Source organism: Pristiophorus japonicus, chromosome 22 (genome assembly GCF_044704955.1).
Source record: "Pristiophorus japonicus isolate sPriJap1 chromosome 22, sPriJap1.hap1, whole genome shotgun sequence".
Lineage (NCBI taxonomy): Eukaryota > Metazoa > Chordata > Chondrichthyes > Pristiophoridae > Pristiophorus > Pristiophorus japonicus.
Genome location: NC_091998.1, coordinates 1389877 through 1410006, shown reverse-complemented (window position 1 = coordinate 1410006; position 20130 = coordinate 1389877). Strand labels below are relative to the sequence as shown.

Here is a 20130-nt window from a genome sequence, read left to right as displayed (position 1 = left end):
CAAAGGGTAATGCCATTTAGAAAGAATTGCATTTCTATAGCACCTTTCATGACCTCAGGATGTCCCAAAGCTCTTCAGCCAATGAAGTACTTTTTGGAGTGTAGTCACTGTTGTAATGTAGAAAACGTGATAGTCAATTTACACACAGCAAGATCCCAGAAATAGCAATGTGATAATGACCAGATAATCCGTTAGAGTGATGTTGAATGAGGGATAAATATTGGCAGGACACAGAAGTTAGAAGCAGAATTGACTGAATCCCGATCACCTGAAAGGCCAGAACCATTTGTCTGCCCCCCGCAGGATCTGCATCAAGTGACCCTTCAATCGTTTCTTGCATTGGTGCCGCTGTGTGGGGCCCGGCTCAGTAAGGTGCGCTGTGTGGGGCCCGGCTCAGTAAGGTGCGCTGTGTGGGGCCCGGCTCAGTAAGGTGCCGCTGTGTGGGGCCCGGCTCAGTAAGGTGCCGCTGCGTGGGGCCCGGCTCAGTAAGGTGCGCTGTGTGGGGCCCGGCTCAGTAAGGTGCCGCTGTGTGGGGCCCGGCTCAGTAAGGTGCGCTGTGTGGGGCCCGGCTCAGTAAGGTGCCCTGTGTGGGGCCCGGCTCAGTAAGGTGCCGCTGTGTGGGGCCCGGCTCAGTAAGGTGCCGCTGTGTGGGGCCCGGCTCAGTAAGGTGCACTGTGTGGGGCCCGGCTCAGTAAGGTGCGCTGTGTGGGGCCCGGCTCAGTAAGATGCCGCTGTGTGGGGCCCGGCTCAGTAAGGTGCTCTGTGTGGGGCCCGGCTCAGTAAGGTGCCGCTGTGTGGGGCCCGGCTCAGTAAGGTGCCGCTGTGTGGGGCCCGGCTCAGTAAGGTGCCGCTGTGTGGGGCCCGGCTCAGTAAGGTGCGGGATATGTCAGTGAGTGTTATTCATGGTCCTCTGGGGGTCTCGGCCTTGGGCTGGGATTAAATGCAGTTTTTATTTAGTCAGGTGAGATATTCTGGAGCATTCTCAATTGTTTTGAACAGAATGAATAGCTTTTGCCAAACAGAGACATGTATTTTCACCAGTCCTGGAGCGGCTGCACTGGGACAGCGGTCTGGGGATTAACTGAGAGCGGTCCGGAGCGGAGGGGACCTTTCCAGTGGCGGGGGAGATGTAACCCGAGAGTGTGAATGTGGCGAGAGCGGAATACCTGGAGAGAGCCTGTGACCCAGCTAAAAGTTTCTGATTACTCTCGCAAGTTGTGCAATGATTGATAACTGTCAGGTTTACCATCTAATATCCGTTTTATCTTTATCAAATATATATCACTTTCTTTTTAAAAGCTATTTGGATTCTGATTCCATGTCCCTCCAACCCTCTCCCTGTATTGATGTCTTGGGTCACCTCCTCCCCTCCCAAATTACCTTCTCAAAATCCCTCTTCATTTTGGGCAGCGCTCAGATTTCCTCTGAACCTTTTCTCCCCACAATCCCCCCCCCCCCCCCTCCCCCGGTAGGAGCTGAATAAATCTCTCCTGCCCCCCCCCTCCCCCCCGGGCCTGCATTGCTTTAGCCTCCCTTTGTGCTGGGGCCCCAGGATGGTATCAATGAGTCTCTGAACTCTTGCCCTGTGACTGAAAGCCTTTCCCTGGAAACACAAAGCTGCTTTAGTTCTGTCCTATGGAAGGGGCTAATCTGAATGGAGCTCACTGATTGGCTGCTCACACGCGACTGGGATTCAGTCTCGGCTCCCATTGGCTGCTCACACGCGACCACCTTTAAATTCCAACAAACTTTGCTGCAACTTTCGGCAAACTTTGCGCCGGGCGCAGCACGGAGCGGCCGCCCGACCATGGCGGAGATCCGGCGGGACGGAGCGGCGGCCCCGGGCTGGGGTTGCGCCGAGTGCCGGGACTCGGGCGCAGCAGCGGTGCAACAGATGCGCCGGCGCCTGGCCGCCAACGCCCGGGAACGGCGGCGGATGCGCGGCTTGAACGCGGGGTTCGAGCTGCTCCGGAGCGTTATCCCGGTGTTGCGGGGCCGGAGCCCGCTCTCCAAGTCCGACACTTTGCTGATGGCGCAAATCTACATCGCGGCCCTGAGCGAGGAGTTGCGGCGAGCAAGCGGCGGGACCGCCGACAGCGAGCCCGGGGATACGGCGGAGCAGCGGCTGAGCCCCGGCTCTCACACCGACAGCCAGGCGGCTCCGAGGGAGTGAGGAGCCCGCGGGCGGGAGCCCAGGGTCCGACCCACAGCGGCCCGACTGAGCTCCGGGAACTTCCGCGGACATTCGGCGAATGGGAGAAAGCCCCGGGGTTCGGGCGGTGAGTTGCGGCAATAATTCTATAAATACCCGCGGCGATAAACATTGATATTTTAGAGAAATAAAGCGGTCTTTGGCTCCAACCTCCGTCCTGCTGTAAAACCTTTAACACAGCAATAACTCACACAGAGAGCCCGCGGCTACAGCACGGAGTAACAACACTTAACCGAGGCGGTATATGGGAACTAAACTACTCAACATCCCTGGTCCAGATGGATTACATCACCCATTTTAGAAGAATATAGGGAAGAGATACATGTATCTAATAATTTGTTAGAAAAAGGTGCGGTGCCAGAGGACTGGCGGAGAGCTCACGCAATACCGATATTTAAGAAAGGAGATAGAACATGTTCAGGGAATTATAGACCAGTCAGCTTAACATCGGTGGTAGGAAAAATAATGGAATCTCTTTTAAAGGAGAAAATAGAAGAACGTCTAGAAACCAAAAATATAATAATGAATAGTCAGCATGGATTTCAAAAGGAAAAGTCTGGCTTGACCAACGCCACTGAATTTTTTTGAAGAGGTAACAGAGAGAGTAGACAAGGATAATGCAGTAGTATCTAGATTTTCAAAAGGCCTTCGATAAGGTATCCCATAATAGACTGATGAACAAGGTCAGAGAATGTGGGGTCAGGGGACAAGTAGCAGAATGGATCGCTAGCTGGCTTCAAGGACAGAAAGCAGAGAGTAGGGGTAAAGGGTAACTATTCACAGGGGCAGGTGGTGTTCCACAAGGATCAGCGTTGGGACCACTGTTGTTCACAATTTATATTAACGATTTAGACTTTAGAAATTGTGTTTTTGATTCCAAAGTTGCGATGACCCCAAATTAGGAGGACGGCAACAAATTACAGGGAGGACATTAATAAACTTGCAGAATGGCAGAGATAGATGTGAGGTATTACATTTTGGTAGGAAGAATAGGGAGGTCACTTATTACTGGGAGGGTGTGAGTCTGGGTGGGGTAGAGGAACAAAGAGATCTCGGATACAAATACACAAATCACGAAACGTTGTGACACAAGTTAGCAAGGCTGTAAAAAGAAAACCAAGCTCTAGGGTTCATTTCTAGAGGGATAGAATTGAAAAGTAGGGACGTTATGGTAAACCTGTATCGAACCTTGGTTAGACCATACTTAAGAGTACAGAGTACTGGTCACTATATTATAAAAAGGATATAGAGGCACTGGAGAGGGTGCAGAGATTTACAAAGATAATACCAGAAATGCGAGTGTGTACATATCAGGAAAGGATGAACAGGCTGGGTGACCTAATAGTGATATTTAAAATTATGAAAGAGTGGATTTCGATAGAATGGATAGAGAGAGAATGTTTCCACTTGTGGGGAAGAGCATAACTAGAGGCCATCAATATAAGGTAGTGACCAAGAAATCCAATGGGGAATTCGGGAGAAACTTCTTTACCCAGAGAGCGGTGAGAATGTGGAACTCGCTGCCACAGGGAGGGGTTGAGGCGAATAGTATCGATGCATTTAAAGGGAGGCTGGATAAACATATCAGGGAGAAGGGAATAGAGGGTTATGCTGATAGATTTAGATGAGGAAAGACGGGAGGAGGCTCGACTGGAGCATAAAGGCTGCATGGACCAAATGGCGTGTTTCGTTGCGTATATCTGTGTAAGCAGCGGATTACACAGGAAGATCCCACTCCGACACTCCAGTGCAATCTTAACCATCTCTCGCATTCGAGGAGAACCAGGAAGTGGCTGGAATATCAAACATTGATGAATCCTGATCTCCTGTGGCGGCAGTTGCTGCTCATTAAAAAAAAAAGCATTTTAATTTAAATATTAAAGCTGAAACCATCGTCTTGGAGCAGAGAGCTCCCCATTTAATCCCCCCGTGGCCGCTGACCCAAAACCTGTTGGTGACATTCCTAGGACGGTCCCGGAGCTCCCACCAGGAATGTGATGCAAGTGGAGGCCGACATAACAGTCAGTGATTCCAACTAAAGCCAGCAGGAAATGCAGATCCATGGATAGATCACCAGCCTATTACCCCCCAGAGTTGGCAGAGAGGATTCCAACCGGCAAGATCCACTCGGAATCTCCTGCTCCTGATATTTCTGGCGAGTGCACACGCCTGGGTCACTGCATGTTCCCAAAGGGAGCTGCTGCTATGCATTGCAACCTTGGTATCCAACCTGGGAACACATCACTGGGATAACCCCTTGGGTTATTCACACTTTATTCCAAGTGAACGTGCACACACACGGACTGTACTGAAAGTAGCAACTTTTATTTCAGTTAAAATTATTTACAGGTAACCAAAGACATACTTCATGAAACTGGTACAAACTCTATTTCCTGCCATTTGGCTTTTACTCTGAAAGATTTGCAACTGAGAAATACTGTATAAAATAAAAATAGGATCGGATTCTGAAAAGTATTTCTACCGTTCTAAATTTCCAATTGCCAATATTTACACAACTATTTACAAGAAAGTCATTTTTTAAATTTATTTTTAACCCATTCTGATCAGGCCTTCGGGCGCTCTTTGCAGTCATGTGATTCTTACTAATGAATGGAATGAAAACGATGCAAGTGTGGACACTGCGGGGTGACTCCACCAGACATCTCATGAAGAAATGCGAGTGCCCAGGGAGCGCTGACAGAGCCGTGCCCAGGGAGCGCTGACAGAGCCGTGCCCAGGGAGCGCTGACAGAGGAGCTAGGAGCGAGTGGCAGCAGTTTCATATACCTCAAGGATCAGCAACAGCTCATTCACAATACTACCAGGCTGGCGTTACTGCATCAGACGGTGGCTGGATCCGGATAATGCACATTTAGAAGCCTATGTATCCATTAGAAATTTGCTGCTTAAATACACGGGATATATTGAAGCCTACACACCTGCAGGATAGCCGTTTCTCCCATTCCAGCTCCCGCCAGGCAGGAGATTGGATTCTGGGACTAGAGTTGTGCAGAGCTGCCTGGCTGAGAAAGGACGTCTTTGGAGCTCTCCCATGTTTTAACTGCCCTTTCCATTTAAACAGGAAAAGCCTTTCAACATTTCTCCGCTGAATGCCAACTGGTTGAGAAGCAAACTCAAAATGATGTCCAATATCTGACTGCTGGAGAGTTTAAACTTCAGCGAGATCCCAGATCTGGTTTCGAAGATGAATCTCTCCGCCCTGAACTCCCAGAGTTGGAGCGCATGCACCATCACTACAACAGGATCCCAAACTCCATCACCTTAAACCAAGAAATGCCATGCAAAGTTCAGGGTTTCCAGACTGCGTGCATATGAACACAGTAGCAAATGGTTTCCAAATGGGACTCATGCGAGCAAATTAAACTCTTGCTGCTCCAGCAGCAATTAAACCCACACAAACATTCTACACGCTAAGCAATAAAAACCAAGCAGTTTAGAAACACCTTGGTAGATCGATAATTCTAGACGATAGCCGTGGAAAGTATGGCATTTATCTGGAGACAACTGTGCAAGTCACCAAGTCCGGCCGCTCTCAGGCTACAGACTGAAGCTATTTCATGAACTCTGAATTTAATTCATAAGCACAGATTGCGAGTTGATTTTTATATTAAAAGTTCATCTGATGCCACTTACTTGACATGTGGTCAATGGAAACATTCATTTATTGGACACATTACTAACTCATTGCCAATGTATTACAATCCATACAGAAATACCTGATAAATAGGGCGGGTTGATTCCACTCCAGATTTCCGCATTAACTGGCTTAATCTTCATTCCTCAATTGAATTCTCAGATTTGCTGACTGGTCAGAACTCACATTGACAACCGCCTTTCCACAGCTGTGTACACATGATCAATGAACCCGAGTTAAGTAGCCAGGCCAAACCTTTTATTAAAATATTGAGATTTCAAATGGTTCAGGATCGATGAGAAACCCAGGCATGACTACACTATAAAGTTTGTGCATCATTTTCAAGGACCTCAGTTTACTGCATTAGTTTTGGTGGCAGGCAAACTCTGAGAACAGGGATTGCCTGGAAATATAACCCGCAATAAAGCTTTAAGAAATGATATGAGAAAAATTGGTGATCGGGATGATTCCACTCATTGGCGGCTGAATATTCATGATCTGGTTATAAGGAGTTTGGTTTTACATTTTACTCATCTGCTTTGATATTTTAGTTGAAACATCTGTTCAGATATTTCAGCAAAAAAGATCAACTATTGGCACAAATCATTTTAATTCCTGTTCTTCCACCCAGTTGTCTGGTAGAAAACAGAAGTGAGCAACGAGGGTAACTCAGAAAAGCCAGTGCTGGGCTCAGGCAGATGTTTACCCACTGGCCCCAGTGTCTGGCTCAGGCAGATGTTTAACCACTGGCCCCAGTGTCTGGCTCAGGCAGATGTTTACCCACTGGCCCTAGTGGCTGGCTCAGGCAGATGTTGGGCAGATGTTTACCCACTGGCCCCAGTGTCTGGCTCAGGCAGATGTTTACCCACTGGCCCCAGTGGCTGGCTCAGGCAGATGTTGGGCAGATGTTTACCCACTGGCCCGTGTCTGGCTCAGGCAGATGTTTACTCACTGGCCCCAGTGTCTGGCTCAGGCAGATGTTTACTCACTGGCCCCAGTGTCTGGCTCAGGCAGATGTTTACCCACTGGCCGGCTCAGGCAGATGTTTACTCACTGGCCCCAGTGTCTGGCTCAGGCAGATGTTTACTCACTGGCCCCAGTGTCTGGCTCAGGCAGATGTTTACCCACTGGTCCCAGTGTCTGGCTCAGGCAGATGTTTACCCACTGGCCCCAGTGGCTCGCTCAGGCAGATGTTTACCCACTGGCCCCAGTGTCTGGCTCAGGCAGATGTTGATCCATCAGCCCCATGGCCAGTGACACCATCTGAAGACATCACTTACCAGAGTCTACCAACACCTTCCAGTTCAACACCAAACTTTCAATTGGGTTTCAGCAACTGATACCAATGCTTTCCCTGGGAATATTTGTTTGTCCTCCCCTCTTTCTGGAATGATTTGAAAACCCAAACTTTCCACTTTGGTTTATTTTATATTCAATATATTTCTAATTTACATAAATACTCCAAAGCCCCTCTATTAAGGCATTTATGTCCATAAATTCCCATCAGTACAGTAATTACAAAGCCCCAAACCTTCGATAAATAAATGCAGTGAAAGAGCCAACCTCCCTCAGTAAGTTCAGCTTTTTTTTTTTAAAGTCAGAAACTGAGCAGGTGTGGGACACGAGAACTGTAAAACCAGACTAAATGCAAAGGGAAAAAGGACAGAAGCTGACAGTGTCTCCACTCCCGAACAGGATCAAACGAAGGGAGTGTGAAGGGGAGACTGAAGAACCTCAGGACTGTCCCAAAAGGCCACCGATGAAACATCACTAGTCCATGAGGATAATCCCAACCCAACAAGGAATCTGCTGCACATATAACCATTTCCCGTCAACCCATCTGCAAAGAGCGGGGGTGCAAAAAAAGATAAAGTAAAAACCAAGTTGAACACATGACATCATCGCTAAATTCACTCAGCAACATTCTCCAATCTTTCAAACACCAAACAAAATAAAAGTCAAGTCACCAAACAAAACCTTTTCCCTCTGGTTGAAATGGCGACTCCTCAAGCCAGCACCCAGCACATAGCATCTAGTTTAGTTCCCAAACTCAATGCACAATTTCAGAAGTATTTCCAAATATAAAGCCACATTTTCCTGAAAGATCACAATAGTTTTACCCGTAAGGGTTAGGAAATGTGGAAATATTCAGCTACAAATTCCAGAAATGGTCATTTCGAACATGTGGAGTGGATTTTGATCAAACCAGTTGGTGACCTGAGTCCGAGCGCTTGCCAGCACAGACTGTGGAATTAAAAACTTCCAATGCAGCTCTGCGAGCAGGAACCTCAGGTTTGAACAGGTGCCATTTCCAGCCCTGACTGCCGTATCGAGGCAATGCTGCATGTTAAGGATGGGCCTTACCTGATTTTCCCCTCCACAAGGAGTGAAGCAGTCAACCTGTCCACAACAGAAGGAAGTTTTAGCCCAGAGTCCATGTGGGCAAGGCAGGCTGAAATGCAGCTTCAGTAATCCTGGTCGAGTTACTACAGCACTCACTCCACTCCACACAAATGGGAAGGAAACCTATGGGAATGGCTGCAATGCAGATATTCAGTCAATGACTCCTATCATACCGGTCAGGTTGCTGAAACTGGCCAGACACAGCTACACATGAACAGGAACACCTCCTCACCAGATAGCAATTCATTGTCTTTTTTAAATCAGTGGGGGGTGGGGCAAAGAGGTGAGTGTGGCTGTAAATACAGACTCAAATTGAATAAAATGTATATGCATCAATGTCTCCCCCCTCTCCGATCAATTTGAAGAAGCCTAGCACTAACTCAATGCTACAAAGTGCAGGTTCAGAGCTGATCTGAACACAGTAATGCTGCCAAATTGTGGCACACTTGGATATATTTAGATCCTGTACAAAGTCACACCCAATTGACAGGTTAGCACTCCCTGGAGAAGGTGCAGGGTGGGATTTCACCATTGAAGCAGAAATCGCTCTTACAGATTCTCATCAGAGTATAAACCATGGGAATGTGGTTCCATCACGGCTATGACTGAATCGGGTAACTGGGGCCTCACTGCACCAATCAGACTCCAAAACTATCTAAAAACCAGGCTGGCTATAGCAGATGGAAATACACAAATCAAATAACCAGTGTTAGATCTATGTAGCCTGCAATCCAGGATGAAACTGACACTGCTGCAGCTGATCAAAGCTATTAAAAGTACTGTGACAGGTATAAAACATGGCTTTAAAATGTCAGAGCCAAGACTCTGATTTGAGAACAATTACAGTTAATAAGAGTCATTTATAAACTTAACATTTTTTGGGACTAACAAACATCAAGAACTATGAAGGGAAATGCACTCAAACTGGTCACAGCTTTGAATACCGCATCGCAGGCGAAGTATAAGCTAGGCTGTGAATCTCAATTAGCGAGTAGTCTGGGAGAACTGCAACACCCTTTAAAACAATGCAGTGGAAAACTATTTTTTAAATTCAAGGAAACTTATTTCATTTGGGTGACGAAGCTGGGTACGCAATGTGGTCAATGGGCTGTCAAACAAAACTGGAACCTGCACTCATGCGGAATCCTGGAAGGAATACAGTAACTGCTGAATATCTGATAACAACTGAGTCAGGATTTGAGTAACAGGATGTTTGATACCTTGATCCAGCAGTCAGTCTGTACTAGGAAAATAAGTTTCCAAACAATAATTGAAAAATATCAGAAACTGTTTGAACAAATACTGTGAAAATACATTTCATTCCCCAGTAAACATGCTGTGGCTTCAATAAGTGACGCATTTCGCACACAGATGTATCTTCCTGCACCCAACTATTCAAGCTGTCACTTTGCAGTTTAAAACCAGATTGGTCAATGTTAAATCATTGAACCTTCAATCACCTGTACAATTAAAACTATCCTTACAAGTGAGGAATACAGAAATATTACTTTTTCAAGAACGCAGGCACGAACAGCGGTGAAGAAAAGCAGCGACTAAGTGGGCTGTTCACGGGAGATATCACTTACATTGCAGGGATTGGGCAGTGCAACATATAGTACACACCCAGAAAGAATGCGAGAGTTAAATGCCTCCTCCCTCCCCAAGAGAAGATATACCCACATGTGCGTGTCCTAAAACAGCAAGACCTGTAGGGAAGAATGATTCAGCCAACTGCCATTGAGTTGAGCAAGGATTGGCATCTTTGATCCTGCAGGATAGATTGCTGGCATGGTAACGTACAGAAGTTCACAGCAGGTGTATCCCAGCCTGACCTCCAGTTTGAGAGATTGGACAGGAATGGTTCGCCCTTAAGAGGGCAAAGCAAATTAATATACAGTACAACCCATCCAGTTGCCTTCAATTATCTTTTCCCTTTAACAAAGATTCCTTGCACATCAAGTTCTCAGTCCAGACAGTCGATAGCAGAGAGAGGCACTGAGCAGATGCTAGACACATACCTGCAGGAGTGGGGGCATTAGGCAGGATTTCGGCACCATTCTTTGTACATCTCCCAAGCTTCGCAACAAGCAGCTTCGCCACTAGTTGCAGAATGGCGGTGGACACTATCGATTAATTGTAAAGGCAGGGAGCAAAACAGAATTGGGATGGAGAAAGGAATATCATTTTATTGAAATATATATTGTCTGCATAGTTCTTATTGCCCTGAATTGAAAGATCTTCCCTGATCAGCACGATGTAGAGATGAGGCTCTGTGGCTGAGCTACTAGTCGGAGATGGAATGAGAAATTGAGGACTGGCAACACAGCAGAGACACATGGCCTGGTTCACAAGAGGAAGAGTCAAAGGGGTCTGGAAGTGTGGGATATCTGAGCAAATCGTTCCAACAGGAGGTTCGGATCATTCTGGAGAGAGATTGCATTATTATGGTCTATAATTTTTACCATCCAAATTTTCTGGTGTTCATGATGTGAGATGTCAGTGGAGGGAATGGAACACTTCTGCACTTCTGACATCAAAGCAGAGGACACTCAGGCTGGCAACAGTGTGGCAAATACAGAATAAAACGGCATTCTACTTTCAGCATTTTACCTCAGTACAATTCCAAAAGAACATTCTTTAGTGCACAGAGCGACATTTGCACTGGTCACACCGGATAACTCACAAAGCCAATTCCTCGCTGAGCTGTGAGCAGCTTTCTGCTGCACACATTTACTGTGGAGACCCAGCAACTAAAAATAATAAAACGTAGACAAGATCCCGATAACCAGGGGACGGCAGTCCAGGCTTGGTCTGAAGTTGGGTTCCAGAGATTAAAACATTGCATCTCCTGGTTCTCTCCAGATTTTATTTCAGATTATTTTAAACTTGTGATTTATTCAACATCACTGGGAGAGAACGTAAATGACTTGAAAAATATACAGGGTGCCAGGTTCTCAGTAAATTATAAAACATTTGCCTTCCTTGCTGTTAGTTAAGTATTGATTGTTAACACTATTAAAAACCAGCTTCTGCAAGGCTGGATGAATCAGAAACACTTTCCTCTAATTAAAAGCAGCAATCAAAATTTCTATTCATTTTTTTAAAAAAGCAAAATAAAATTATGACATGGGTAGGATGAAACTGAGCTGATTAGCATGAAGCTTGGGATACTTCATAAACGTTTATCCCAATTCTTCAGTGATTGGTCTTCCAGACTGAAATAATAACTTGTAATCTATACACGGGACACTGACCATAGAGCTCAGAAGCAGAGAGTACACCTGTTTTAACAGCAGCCAGCTCCTAACAGTGTTGGGGCATGTGAGCATTTCTAGTAGGAAAACCCATCAGAACCAGAAGCACAGGCGCCATTAGGATGGGTCGGGGGGAGCAAAGAACGGTCTCCTGCTAGGATTTACTAAAGGTGGTGAGGCAGCAGCCTGGGAATCTCAGCAGAAAGTCTCATCACGAGTAGAATACACAGTGCAATAAATCAGACATCCACCAACACATTTCCATGCTCTGGCTGCTTCACTGCTCAAACTGTAATTTAATACACTTCCCACCACAGTCTTTGATCCAATGGTGATCCGAACTGGGATGAGCAGATTGAGCACGGGCAAAATGGTTCGATGTGGTGAAAGCTGGATTACAGACGGGAATTCCAACAGCCCAAAATGGAACCCCAAACCAGATAAACAAAAGAAATGGTTTCCAATGATTTGCTCGGTGTTTGCAGTCTGAAGTGTTAATCTTCCACAGCATTACTTTCATTCTAAAACATGTGCCAGGGAGCAACCATTTATTCATTTTTGTGTCACGTTTCCCTTTATGTTTACCTTCTCCTTTAACTGTCCAAATTTCTATAGTGGCAGAGGAAATGAAGTTCTGGATTGAGGTTCTCAGCATCTCCCACCCATTGGTTAATCAGACAGAGCTTCCCGTGCAGGTCAGGTGACTTGGGGCAGACTGCTCGCTTTTGTAACACGTCCATCAATAGATCGGAAGATGGGATGCCCGCTAATTTAGGCTTTCCCAAATCAGCACCTGGCATTTGCAGGGGAAGAACTCACTCCCATCAGTGACCTCTTCCACTGGGGAAAAGATAGAGAGAACAGTACTGCCTTCAGGACTTGTGGGGACTTGGTTGTTAATCTTGTGGAAAGAAAACTATTAACTTCATAACTTTCAAGACATTTAACATTTTCAACACGGCTTTTGGTGGATATACCAAACGCAATGAATCAACTTTACTGCATGCTCTGCAACACCTCTCCCTATTAGATCAGTTTGATATTGAAATTAAGGCGCACCTCTGCTCTCATCCTGGAGTAGCTGCAAACATTTCAGCTATTGTGAACTTGACATTAATTCAGTTTAGGAGAGAAACAGAAGAGAGAATTGAGTGAGGGTGGAGAAGGCACGTGCTCATGACCATCATCGCTGCTCAGCAGCATCGTTCTACGTCCTGAAACTATTGACACAGGCAATGGAAATGCCTCCAAAACATTCACCAACTGCAGGATCAGATTTTCGCCCAGCCCTGCTCTCAAATAAACTCACCTAGAGGAACTTTAGTTTTCCAGTAAAACTAGAAGCCAATGTATTAAAATTGGGAAGCTCGGACTGTATTTCCTCCTCTCCAGCTCGGATTGGCTAGTTCCTGTATTTGATGCACCTATAGACAGGAAGTTCCTACATTAGGAAAAGAATTTCTGAAGAAAATAGACATGGTTTCACTCCAGTGTTCAAACTCTCAGGTGGTTCCAAATGGTCTTCAGTAATGTTAGAGTCAGACTCAAAAACAGACCACGGCACCAACGCATGCATCCAACGTGGAACCAAAGACTAACCACAACCCAAATTTGGCAACTGAGTATTGGGGGATACCGACTGGCATCACAGCAGTACTCGAGCAGCTATCCTGAAATAGGCGTCTTGTTGTATGTATTTTCTGTGACTCTCCATCCCACAGATAATTGCAGGTAATCGAGTACCAAGTCAGGCTCGGGTTTAGCCACTGATGTGCTTTCCCGATTGAACTCCCACATGATTTTACCTCAGGATAAAGACTTTTTAACCCAAAAACCCCTCACCCAATAAGTGATGTTACAGTATTCTTGACAAATCCACATTGTTATTGGCAGCCCAACACGTCAATCATTTTAATACAAGCTGAACGGACAATTCGCAGCAACTGTTATAATAATTATATACCTGTATTATGCAACTCTATATATAGAACACGAGTCAAAACGTAAACAGCTCAATCGGCTCAGCTTGTAGTAAAACAAGTAACCATTCTGGAGGATTGCATGACTTTTCTGGTGCCAGGTGAATTCACTGTCAATCCACCACACACACTGTGTCCATGGCCTGTGATTACCGTAACAACATTAATCTCAGGTAACCATAACAAGATTTGTCCCATACCCACACTATAACCATCACAAGCTTGATCAATGAAAGCGCACTGTAGATATCGCGGGGCGACACAAGGCCAGCTAGCTTTTAACTCTGAATTTTGATCTGCAGACTATAATTCTGAGGCTGTGTGGGTATGGAATAATCTATACAATGACCATCACATCGGTCTCAATAACTAAAGCACACGCCACTCATCCTCAGATCTGCCATTGCTTCGTTCCATCCAACCAGACTGACTGCTCATTCAGCTGAGCACTGCCCACTGTAGGTCACACCATACAATGGCCATGGTATCCTTCGCAAGCAAAGTCACTGACAAAGCAGGGGCTGCGATTCCCCTTGGTGCTTTCCTCATTTGGGGTGGGGGAAGGTCTTGCCCATAGGAATTGGTTGATGAGGGAGGGGTTAACTCCAAGGGACAGAGCACAGCCTATCTGCACCAGAAGCTCAATGTCCTTTAGCAGTGATCCAAGTATTCAATCACTCGAGAGATGGACTTCTGTCCCGTTGTTCCCACAGCACACTGGAGGGAAAAGAGAACATTTTAGCACATGGTGACCAAGTGCAGATGGTTAACTAATAGATATTTGCAACAGAATCCGCACCGTTACAATACCAATTCTATCCTACTGCATAATATTGAAGTTAAAATATTTTGAGGGGATATTGTAAAGGTGTCATTTTAGCAGTAAAATTAACAATTCACAAACTCTAAAACCACACATTACTGTATACATCGAGACAGTAAGTCCAGTAAACAGAGTAGGAGCTTAGAGAAATCTTTTCAAGGACATGCTGGCAGACTTGTTACTCTCAGCTATTGGCTAAAAGGCTGCACACGGGATATGTTTGTATAGATCAGCAAAATATATTCACCCTTGATCTTGCAGTCAGGTGTGGAAAGCACCCCGTTTCATTGGGGTCGTTATTTATGGGTATTTGAAACTGCTGAGAGACGGTGTCGGCCCTGGGCGCCCTGACTATGCAGCAGCCTTTCATCATACATTGAGCTCCCGAGGTGACCGGTCAGGCTGTCACAGCCCTATGCTCCCTCGCTCGGTATAAATACAGTCTCACTGATGTTTACCAACTCCTCCCACTGTCAGCAGCAACCCTCTGCTGCTCTCTCCACCGACAGTGCGTCTTGCACCACTCACCCGTGTGTTCATGGTCTCACAGCAAGGATTCAAGGAGAGAAATCAGATAATGGAAAATCTAGAGTGATGAGTAGCAGCTGAATTAGCTACCTCCCCCTCCTCCCCAGCTCACTGACCCACCACCCCCCCCACCAGCTCACTGACCCCCCCTCCCCAGCTCACTGACCCGCCCCCTCCCCCCCTGCTCACTAACACCCCCTCCCCCCCCCCAGCTCACTAACCACCCCCCCCCCAGCTCACTGACCCACCCCCTCCCCCCCAGCTCACTGACCCACCCCCCTCCCCCCCAGCTCACTGACCCACCCCTCCCCAGCTCACTGACCCACCGCCCCCCCAGCTCACTGACCCACCCCCCTCCCCCCCAGCTCACTGACCCACCCCCTCCCCAGCTCACTGACCCACCCCCTCCCCAGCTCACTGACCCACCCCCCTCCCCCCCAGCTCACTGACCCACCCCCTCCCCAGCTCACTGACCCACCCCCCTCCCCCCCAGCTCACTGACCCACCCCTCCCCAGCTCACTGACCCACCGCCCCCCCAGCTCACTGACCCACCCCCTCCACAGCTCACTGACCCACCGCCCCCCCCAGCTCACTGACCCACCCCCTCCACAGCTCACTGACCCACCCCCTCCCCAGCTCACTGACCCACCCCCTCCCCCCCAGCTCACTGACCCCCCCCTCCCCAGCTCACTGACCTGCCCCCCTCCCCCCCCAGCTCACTGACCCACCTCTCCCCAGCTCACTGACCCACCGCCCCCCCCAGCTCACTGACCCACCCCCTCCACAGCTCACTGACCCACCGCCCCCCCCAGCTCACTGACCCACCGCCCCCCCCAGCTCACTGACCCACCCCCTCCACAGCTCACTGACCCACCGCCCCCCCCAGCTCACTGACCCACCGCCCCCCCCAGCTCACTGACCCACCGCCTCCACAGCTCACTGACCCACCGCCCCCCCCAGCTCACTGACCCACCCCCTCCACAGCTCACTGACCCACCCCCTCCCCAGCTCACTGACCCACCCCCTCCCCAGCTCACTGACCCACCCCCTCCACAGCTCACTGACCCACCCCCTCCACAGCTCACTGACCCACCCCCTCCACAGCTCACTGACCCACCACCACCCCCCCCAGCTCACTGACCCACCACCCCCCCCACCAGCTCACTGACCCCCCCTCCCCAGCTCACTGACCCGCCCCCTCCCCCCCTGCTCACTAACACCCCCTCCCCCCAGCTCACTAACACACCCTCCCCCCCCCAGCTCACTAACCACCCCCCCCCCAGCTCACTGACCACCCCCTCCCCCCCCAGCTCACTGACCCACCCCCTCCCCCCCCAGCTCACTGACCCCCTCCTCCCAGCTCACTGACCCACCCCTCCCCCCCCAGCTCACTAACCCCCCCCCCAGTTCACTGAACCCCCCTCACCCCAGCTCACTAATCCCCCCTCCCCCCCAGCTCACTAACCTCCCCTCCCCCCCAGCTCACTAATTCCCCCCCCAGCTCACTGACCCCCCCTCCCCCCCAGCTCACTGACCCCAGCTCACTGACCCCCCCTCCCCCCCAGCTCACTGACCCCCTCCTCCCAGCTCACTGACCCACCCCTCCCCCCCCAGTTCACTGAACCCCCCTCACCCCAGCTCACTAACCCCCCCTCACTAACCCCCCCTCACCCCCCAGCTCACTAACCCCCCCCTCCCCCCCAGCTCACTAACCCCCCCTCCAGCTCACTGACCCCCCTCCCCCCCCAGCTCACTAACCCCCCCTCCCCCCCAGCTCACTAACCCCCCCTCCCCCCCAGCTCACTAACCCCCCCCAGCTCACTGACCCCCCCCTCCCCCCCCAGCTCACTGACCCACCCCCTCCCCCCCCAGCTCACTGACCCCCTCCCCCCCCAGCTCACTGACCCCCTCCTCCCAGCTCACTGACCCACCCCTCCCCCCCAAGCTCACTAACCCCCCCCCCCCAGTTCACTGAACCCCCCTCACCCCAGCTCACTAACCCCCCTCCCCCCCAGCTCACTAACCCCCCCTCCCCCCCAGCTCACTAACCCCCCCTCCCCCCCAGCTCACTAACCCCCCCCCCCCAGTTCACTGAACCCCCCTCACCCCAGCTCACTAACCCCCCTCCCCCCCCCCAGCTCACTAACCCCCCCTCCCCCCCAGCTCACTAACCCCCCCTCCCCCCCAGCTCACTAATCCCCCCTCCCCCCCAGCTCACTAACCCCCCCCCAGCTCACTAACCCCCCCCCCCAGCTCACTGACCCCCCCCTCCCCCCCAGCTCACTGACCCCCCCTCCCCCCCAGCTCACTGACCCCCCCCCTCCCCCCCAGCTCACTGACCCCCTCCCCCCTCAGCTCACTGACCCCCTCCCCCCTCAGCTCACTGACCCCCCCTCCCCAGCTCACTGACCCCCCCTCCCCAGCTCACTGACCCGCCCCCTCCCCCCAGCTCACTGACCCGCCCCCTCCCCAGCTCACTGACCCACTCCTCCCCCACCAGCTCACTGACCCCCCCCAGCTCACTGACCCGCCCCCTCCCCAGCTCACTGACCCGCCCCCTCCCCCCCCAACTCACTGACCCGCCCCCTCCCCCCCAACTCACTGACCCGCCCCCTCCCCCCCAGCTCACTGACCCGCCCCCTCCCCCCCAGCTCACTGACCACCCCCTCCCCCCCCAGCTCACTGACCCACCCCCTCCCCAGCTCACTGACCCCCTCCTCCCAGCTCACTGACCCACCCCTCCCCCCCCAGCTCACTAACCCCCCCCCCCAGTTCACTGAACCCCTCTCACCCCAGCTCACTAATCCCCCCTCCCCCCCAGCTCACTAACCTCCCCTCCCCCCCAGCTCACTAATTCCCCCCCCAGCTCACTGACCCCCCCTCCCCCCCAGCTCACTGACCCCAGCTCACTGACCCCCCCTCCCCCCCAGCTCACTGACCCCCTCCTCCCAGCTCACTGACCCACCCCTCCCCCCCCAGTTCACTGAACCCCCCTCACCCCAGCTCACTAACCCCCCCTCACCCCAGCTCACTAACCCCCCCTCACCCCCCAGCTCACTAACCCCCCCTCACCCCCCAGCTCACTAACCCCCCCCTCCCCCCCAGCTCACTAACCCCCCCTCCAGCTCACTGACCCCCCTCCCCCCCCAGCTCACTAACCCCCCCTCCCCCCCAGCTCACTAACCCCCCCTCCCCCCCAGCTCACTAACCCCCCCCAGCTCACTGACCCCCCCCTCCCCCCCCAGCTCACTGACCCCCCCCCTCCCCCCCCAGCTCACTGACCCACCCCCTCCCCCCCAGCTCACTGACCCCCTCCTCCCAGCTCACTGACCCACCCCTCCCCCCCAAGCTCACTAACCCCCCCCCCCAGTTCACTGAACCCCCCTCACCCCAGCTCACTAACCCCCCTCCCCCCCAGCTCACTAACCCCCCTCCCCCCCAGCTCACTAACCCCCCTCCCCCCCAGCTCACTAACCCCCCCTCCCCCCCAGCTCACTAACCCCCCCTCCCCCCCAGCTCACTAACCCCCCCTCCCCCCCAGCTCACTAACCCCCCCCCCAGTTCACTGAACCCCCCTCACCCCAGCTCACTAACCCCCCTCCCCCCCCCCAGCTCACTAACCCCCCCTCCCCCCCAGCTCACTAACCCCCCCTCCCCCCCAGCTCACTAACCCCCCCTCCCCCCCAGCTCACTAACCCCCCCCCCCAGCTCACTAACCCCCCCCCAGCTCACTGACCCCCCCCTCCCCCCCAGCTCACTGACCCCCCCCTCCCCCCCAGCTCACTGACCCCCTCCCCCCTCAGCTCACTGACCCCCCCTCCCCAGCTCACTGACCCCCCCTCCCCAGCTCACTGACCCACTCCTCCCCCACCAGCTCACTGACCCCCCCCAGCTCACTGACCCGCCCCCTCCCCAACTCACTGACCCGCCCCCTCCCCCCCAACTCACTGACCCGCCCCCTCCCCCCCAGCTCACTGACCCGCCCCCTTCCCCCCAGCTCACTGACCCGCCCCCTCCCCCCCAGCTCACTGACCCGCCCCCTCCCCCCCAACTCACTGACCCGCCCCCTTCTCACTAACCCCCTCCTCCCCCAGCTCACTGACCCACCCCCTCCCCAGCTCACTGACCCACGCCCTCCAGCTCACTGACCCCCCCCACCTCCCCCCCAGCTCACTGACCCCCCCTCCAGCTCACTAACCCTCCCCTCCCCCCCAGCTCACTGACCCACCTCTTCTCCCCAGCTCACTGACCCCCCCCTCCCCTCCAGCTCACTGACCCCCCCCCTCCCCCCAGCTCACTGACCCCCCCCCTCCCCCCAGCTCACTAACCCCCCCCCTCCCCCCCAGCTCACTAACCCCCCCCCTCCCCCCCAGCTCACTAACCCCCCCCCTCCCCCCCAGCTCACTAACCCCCCCTTCCCCCCCAGCTCACTAACCCCCCCTCCCCCCCAGCTCACTAACCCCCCCTCCCCCCCCCAGCTCACTGACTCCCCCTCCCCCCCCAGCTCACTGACCCACACTCTCCCCCCCCCCAGCTCACCGACCTTCCCCTTCCCTCCCCAACCCCCCCCCAGGCTCACTGACATCATCTCTCGTCGCCCCCCACCTGCTAGAAAGTACTATTCCAGTTATCTTCTGTCACGATTGTCTAGCAGGGAGATTTTCCCACTGAGAAAACGGATAGGAAAAGTTTACAGGATAGAAAAGCAATTCTGTTGATAAATAAGAATATCTGTCATGAGTCTACTGTTGTGCAGCTAAGAATGTGTGTTGTGGGGCAGTGATGGGGGCCCGGGACACGAGCTGTGGACTTTGCACCCAACAGTTTCCCACCAACACCAAATGCACACCTGCCATGCTCATTTCTATAATTGTCACACTTACCGTAAGATTCATGAAATTCAAGAACTTCTGCAACATTTCAGTCATAATGGAGAAATCTCCTTCAGGTAAAAGCTCCCTCACAGTAGTGACATTCACCTAAAAGAACAGAAAGGCCGTGAGGACGCAGGCGATGTTGGTTAGGGAGTGACCCTGCCAATCACACCAGTATAATCTGCATTACTGTTTCAATGGGTCAACTCAGGAGATGGCAATTTAGGGATAATTACAAAGAGCACTGCTTTACGCGCTCGTACATGCATCCAGCTTCCAAAAATCAAACCAGTTACAATTATCCTCAACGTCTCAGAATAGAATTAGCTTGAAGCTCAGCCAGGCTGCCGATTCCTGCAGGAAGATGCACGTGTGGGCATCAGGTCGCGGCTGTGAACCCCT

The 20130-nt window shown here is 51.7% G+C and overlaps 1 protein-coding gene across 5 annotated transcripts in view; it reads right to left on the bottom strand.

Annotated features, from left to right (window-relative positions):
• Nucleotides 1-4532: 4532 nt before the first annotated feature.
• Nucleotides 4533-20130, bottom strand: part of LOC139234813 (wings apart-like protein homolog) — a 156420-nt gene continuing 140822 nt past the window's right edge. For all 5 annotated transcript variants that reach the window (XM_070865512.1, XM_070865510.1, XM_070865509.1 and 2 more), the window contains exons 18-19: nt 19738-19833; nt 4533-14219 (exon numbers count right to left, since the gene is read on the bottom strand). In XM_070865512.1, the coding sequence (XP_070721613.1) occupies nt 14154-14219; nt 19738-19833 (162 nt within the window). In that variant the 3' untranslated portion in view covers nt 4533-14153. The remainder of the gene's footprint in view (nt 14220-19737; nt 19834-20130) is intronic.